The sequence below is a fragment of the Mustela nigripes genome, unplaced genomic scaffold (genome assembly GCF_022355385.1).
Source record: "Mustela nigripes isolate SB6536 unplaced genomic scaffold, MUSNIG.SB6536 HiC_scaffold_1537, whole genome shotgun sequence".
NCBI classification, from domain to species: Eukaryota; Metazoa; Chordata; class Mammalia; order Carnivora; family Mustelidae; genus Mustela; species Mustela nigripes.
This window is the reverse complement of record NW_026740944.1, coordinates 1-6310: the sequence shown is the minus strand read 5'-3', so window position 1 is coordinate 6310 and position 6310 is coordinate 1. Positions and strand designations below refer to the sequence as shown.

At 44.1% G+C, this 6310-nt stretch overlaps 1 protein-coding gene across 1 annotated transcript; it reads left to right on the top strand.

Moving 5' to 3' along the window:
• Positions 1 to 1662: 1662 nt before the first annotated feature.
• LOC132008838 (beta-defensin 119-like) lies at positions 1663 to 2152 on the top strand. Its single transcript, XM_059387359.1, has 2 exons — positions 1663 to 1678; positions 1959 to 2152. Exons 1-2 carry the CDS (start codon positions 1663 to 1665, stop codon positions 2150 to 2152), a joined length of 210 nt encoding a protein of 69 aa, XP_059243342.1.
• Positions 2153 to 6310: the final 4158 nt, after the last annotated feature.

Below are 6310 nucleotides of genomic sequence, written 5' to 3'. Positions count from 1 at the left end.
GATGATAAGCTGAGGTCACCCCTGCTACTCGGGAAATGGAGCCACAACTGGCTGTGACATGCACACTCTTCCACCAACTGATCGTCATGGTGACTCTATAGAGGAGGACATCCGCCATCCCGCCCTTCAGATGCGCCGGAATGTCACAATCCTCCTGAAATAGCTTTTGTTTCTCTGGAACTTAATTTTCAAACTGCCTACATCTACCTAGATCTTTTACACATTGCTGGTGAGAACATTAAGGGGCACAACTCTGGAAAACAGTTTTGCAGTTTCCTTTTAAAAAACTAAATATACCCTGGCCGTGTTAGCCAGCAAAGGCACTCCTGGGCATTTATTCCAGAGAAATGGAAATTTAGTTCCAAAAATTTGTACATGAATGTTCATAACAGCTTTATTTGTTTTTTAAGGGATTCTTTTTTTTTTTTTTAAGATTTTGTTTATTTATCTGACAGAGGGAGAGATCACAAGTAGGCAGAGAGGCAGGCAGAGAGGGGAAGCAGGCTGCCTGCTCAATCCCAAGACCCTGAGACCATGACCTGAGCTGAAGGTAGAAGCTTAACCCGCTGAGCCACCTCGCCATCCCAGGGATTCTTTTTTTAAGACTTATGTTTTTAGACTGGTTTTAGTTTCATGGCAAAATCGAGAAAAAAGTACAGAGTATTCCTCCATATCCTTTGTCCCTACCCATGTGTAGTCTTCCCTATTATCAACAGCCCCCACGGAGTGGGGTGTTTGTTACAACTGATGAACCTACAGGAACACATCATTATCACCCCAAGTCTGCATTTTACCTTAGGGTTAGGGTTCGCTCTTGGTGTTATATATTCTCTGGGTTCAGACAAATGTGTAATGATATGAATTGATCATTAGAGGATCATATAGAGTAATTTCACTGCCCATCAAACACTCTGTGCTCTGCCTATTCACTTCTCTTCTCCACCAATCCCTGGCAACACTGATCTTTTTATTGTCCCCATAGTTTTGCCTTTTCCAAAACGTCATAGAGTTGAAATCAGACGGTATGTACGTAAGCCCTTGCAGACTGGCTCCCCTCACTCACTAATGTGCCTTCAAGATTCCTCCATGTCTGTTCATGATTTGACAGCTCATTTCTTTTTAACATTGAACAATATTCCCTTGCCTGGTTGTGCTACAGTTTATGTACCCACTCACCTACTGAAGGCATCTCGGTTGTTTACAACTTTTGGCAGTTATGAATAAAGCTACTATAAACACCGTGTGCAGATTTTTTTCATGGTTAAGACCGCTTTATTGGCGGCTGTTGGTATAAGTCAATAAATATTGATCCCCGGGGAAGCACTCAGTTATTTATGGATTACTGGTCCAAAGAGAGCTAAAGGAGACTGATCCAACTGCCTGCTGCGATGATAAGCTGAGGTCACCCCTGCTACTCGGGAAATGGAGCCACAACTGGCTGTGACATGCACACTCTTCCACCAACTGATCGTCATGGTGACTCTATAGAGGAGGACATCCGCCATCCCGCCCTTCAGATGCGCCGGAATGTCACAATCCTCCTGAAATAGCTTTTGTTTCTCTGGAACTTAATTTTCAAACTGCCTACATGAAGTAGTTCATGTGCAGATTTTTGCGTAGACATCAGTTTTCAAGTTCTTTGGGTAAATGCTGAGAAACGCAATGACTGGGTTGCGTGGTAAGTGCGCGTTTAGTTCTGTAAGAAACTGACAAGCTGCCTTCCAGAGTGGCCGTCTGGGTTCTTATTGCCATGGGCAGTGTAGGAGAGTTTCCGTGGTTCCACATCCTTGCCAGCTTTTGGTGTTGACAAGTGGTCCAGATTTTGGTCATCCTAATGGGTGTGCAGTGGCATCTCATTCTTATTTGACCCGCTTTAGGTCCTGATGCTGCTCCCTGACTCCTCGGATCTAAGTTACTAAGTGGAAACCGACTATCTGTCTTTTGTTTGTTTTGGCCAGGCAGACATCACACCCTCCGATGCATGGGAAACACGGGAGTCTGTAGACCCTCTTGCAGAAGGACTGAACATCCCTACCTCTACTGCCTAAATTATCAGCCATGCTGCCTCCAGTCCTACATGAGGATAAGTATTGCTGGCAGAGAAGAGAAAGATGACTGGAGCCAAGAGAACCGCTGGCCAAAAATACCCTGAGTGCTCGAGATCGCCATCTTCAACCTGAAGTCAGGACCCCTCATTAAAATTCATGCATCTGCCACCCTTGTCTGTCTTTCATCCATTGGAAATCATGGTGAGAAACTTAGTTTTGCATGGTGAGATACCTGTTCCATTCTGGATCCAGCCCCGTGGGAGAGAAGGCTAGAAAACCGTAAGGACAAGAAGAAGCTAGACAAACCATAGAAGATGGGGAGGGAATGTCTTGAGACCCACTGAGGGAGAGCTGAAGGGTTTGGGCAGAGTCATGACTTCATCTGTGCTGTGTTGGTCTCAGAGGGGGCCCGGCACTATTGGGATGGAGGTACAGGGCCGGGGATGGAGGTCAAGCCTGTCATGCGTAGGCTCATTAAGCAGAACAAAGGGCTGAACTTAAACAGCATTTGGGGGAAGGATCCTGGGGTAGTGGTGTTGGTTACAGATCTGGAGAAGGGTTGATGACATTTAGAAGTGTAGACCCTGAAGTGAATCCAGCGCTGACTGCCTGATCTTCAAAGCTTAATGCTGTCACATTGTTTCAGCATTTGAGTTCAGACATTGAGTGTCAGTCTCCTCCTCTGACAATTCTCTTCTCTTCCTTCGTTCTGTGCTGTTGCCCAGCCTCTCATAGCAACAAGCCGTATGAATTGGACAAAATTGGAGGTTCTAGACCTGTTTCTGGATGAGTCATGGTCTAAGAACCCAGATGAACCCTCCCATTGAGACTATCTAAAATCATTTATTTCAAATAGGCAAAAAACAAAACAAAACAAAACAAAACAAAAAAACCAAAAACAAAGCACCTTCTTAAGCATCCTTGACTTTCAAAAAAAAGGAAAGAATATTAAGACTGAGTGAAACCAGGTGCTTTTCTGAAGGCAGTAACTGAGACTGGCTTTTGTCTTGAAAGCATTTGCTGAATCAGGTGAACTTGAACTTTAGTTTCTGCGGCTCTGGCCAGGGTCAGGCGTGGGCAGGGGAGAGGAGACAATGCCTAGGGTCTGAAAAAACGGGAGTCTTTTAGGAGACTCCTTCATAAACTCAGTCCTGGAAGTGTTACTCATGTTGTGTAAGGATAAAACAGATACAATACTTGTCCTTCTTCACTAGGTGTTTTCCAGGGAAAATTGTCTGGTCTTGAACCTTGGTACTCAGTGCACAGAAAAAAATTTCTGCTGGGAATTTACAACCTCAAGTTGGCTCTCACACAGTCTCTCTTTTTTAATCTTTTTTTTTTTTTTTAAAAATAGGATTTTATTTATTTATCTGAGAGAGAGAGATAGCACGAACATATGTGAGAGAACATAAGAGAGTGATCACATGAATGGGGAGAGCAGGAAGCAGAGGGAGAAGCAGGCTCCCCACTGAGCACGGAGCCTGATGTGGGGCTCAATCCTAGGACCCTGAGATCATGACCTGTGCCAAAGGCAGATGCTTAGCTGACTGAGCCATCCTGGAACCCCATCTTTCTCTTTTTTAAAAAAAAATTTATTGGGACACCTGGGTGGCTCAGTCAGTTGAGTGCCTGCCTTCAGCTCAGGTCATGATCCTCAGGTCCTGGGATCGAGTCCTGCATTGAGCTGCCTGCTCAGTGGGGAGCCTGCTTCTCCCTCTGCCTGATGCTCCCCCTGCTTGTGCTCTCTCTCTTTCTGGAAAATAAATAAATAAATAAAATCTATACAAAATTATTTAATTTCTACACCTAATGTGGGGCTTGAACTCATGATCCCAAGATCAAGAGTCACACATTGTTCTGACTGAGCCAGCAGGTGCCCCTCTCACATAGTCTCTTGGTATATGGATGGCCTGAAAAAAAAAATCAAGCTGATGATTTAGTTTAAAGTTGTCCCAAAGTAGTAGCAGCAAAGATGTGTGACAGAAATGAAGGAGTAACCTTTAAGTCATGACTCAGCTAATTTACTCTGATTAAGTTCCAAAGAAAACACATTGCTCAGAGCCCCAAATCACAGAAACCACAAGGAAATAAAGCACCAGAATTAAGGTCAGCAGAAACCAAAGACCAGAGAACCAGACTTCAAGGACTTCAAGTATCAGAATTATTAGTAACAATATTTTTAAGAGTAATTTGCAAAAATAAATTCAGGAGATTTGAGTTTTCCATCACCACGTGGGTTTTACCTGACCCTTGTGAAGAAGCATTCCAATGTTGGGTGGAAATGGTATATTCCAAGCTGAGACTCAGCAGATCTGGAAGACATAAACAAACCGCAGCCATCTCAGGAGCAGGCATCTCAGAAGCCTGTGCCGTATTGGTTCTCCTTCATCACACACTAGTGGCATCACAGAGAATTGCTGTGTTTAGATACAGGAGGAAAAGGAAAGCCAGGTTTGTGGAGTGGCTTACACCATGTGCTAGCACTGGCCAAAAGTGACGCATTATAGCCCGATTTAGAAGAGGCCCTGGAATTCAGCAATGAGTAAGGGAAATCCTTTCTGTAGAAGAAGGGATGGTCTAAGTATGGATTTTAGACTCATGGACAGTGATAATGGGTTGACTGGCAGGCTCGTCAGTGTCTTAGAACAAGGTTAGAAGTCAGGCAAAAATGAGATGTGTGGTGGTTATGTGGTTGGGCCTCTCTAAAAGGGGACATGGTGTATAGATATTTTTATGCCATCAGAGGGAGATAAATAAAGCTCTCAATAGCCAAGTGGACAAAATGAACCATCAGGGAATGGGCTTAGGAAGCCAGCCTTTCAACAGCCTCTATTCCAACCTTGAAGCAACTGGAGCAAAAAGGAGTCCTCACAGCTTACACCTGGGCCATTTTCCTACAGTGAGTGGTAATATAGGGCTTTAGGGACAAAGTTAGAGAGCAGTGAAATGGATGCTTTCTCCTGAAAGCATCTGCTGTTGAAGGTATCTGCTGTTGTAAAGAAATGCTTTAGTGTCCTAGAAGCTACTCTTACAAATGCAAGGATTTGGAATTTTGATTGTGACAATTTTTGCTGCCATCAAGAGGCAGGACGAACACAAGGGATGCTTCTAGTACACCAAAGCACTTGTTGAGAAGACAGGACAATGGAGAGTTAGGGTTGGAATACTTAACCAAGTGAGTGTGCATAGGTCACCAGCAAACAAGGGGACACTAAAAATGAGTTAAAACTTGTGCAAATAGGGGCGCCTGGGTGGCTCAATGGGTTAAAGCCTCTGTCTTTGGCTCAGGTCATGATCCCAGGGTCCTGGGATCGAGTCCTGAATCGAGCCCCACATCGGGCTCTCTGCTCAGCAGGGAGCCTGCTTCCCCCCCACTCTCTGCCTGCCTCTCTGCCTGCTTTTGATCTCTCTCTCTCTGTCAAATAAATAAATAAAATCTTAAAAGAAATAAAAAAAAAACTTGTGCAAATAATTTAGGGAAAAGCCGTGAGGAGTTTACCGTTGAAAGTATTGAAAATTTTCAGACTTATTTACACAGATGTTTTCATCTAGAATTACACATTGATGGAGGATGGATCACTGTGTTATTTTTAGTGCTTTATTGGTATGACTTAGTCTGTCCCTTTGAGGACAGGACTGAGTGACAGCCAAGAGGAAATCATGAGCTTTGAGGAACCTCTCAGAGAAAGATCTGCATTTTCAGTTTTGAGTCACACTTTTCATCGTCTTTACTCTTGGTGTTTATTTCAAAGCTAGGTGAAGTAAGACTTGTTACCAGGCTATCAGTAATATCTGTCTGAAAATTAGGTATGGGTGTGGGAGAAGTGACAGGAACGTTCTGGTCTGCAACACAACAGACTTGATAATGCTGACATACTGTTTTTGTCACTTTGTTAACTCTGCAGGTTTTCCTGCAGTATTTGTGCCAGCACTCTTCCCTACCACCACCACAGGCTAAATAACAAAGGAGAGACTATTATTTTGGGCGACTGGTGCTCTTAGTTTTACAAGCCTGACCGACTTGGCATCCCATAACAACATCATGGGTCATAACTAGATTGTGGCTTTATTTTTTTTTTTTTTTTAAAGATTTTATTTATTTATTTGTCAGAGAGAGAGAGCGAGAGCAAGCACAGGCAGACAGAGACAGAGAGAGAAGCAGGCTCAAGGAGCCCGATGTGGGACTCGATCCCAGGACGCCGGGACCATGACCTGAGCTGAAGGCAGCTGCTTAACCAACTGAGCCACCCAGGCGTCCCTAG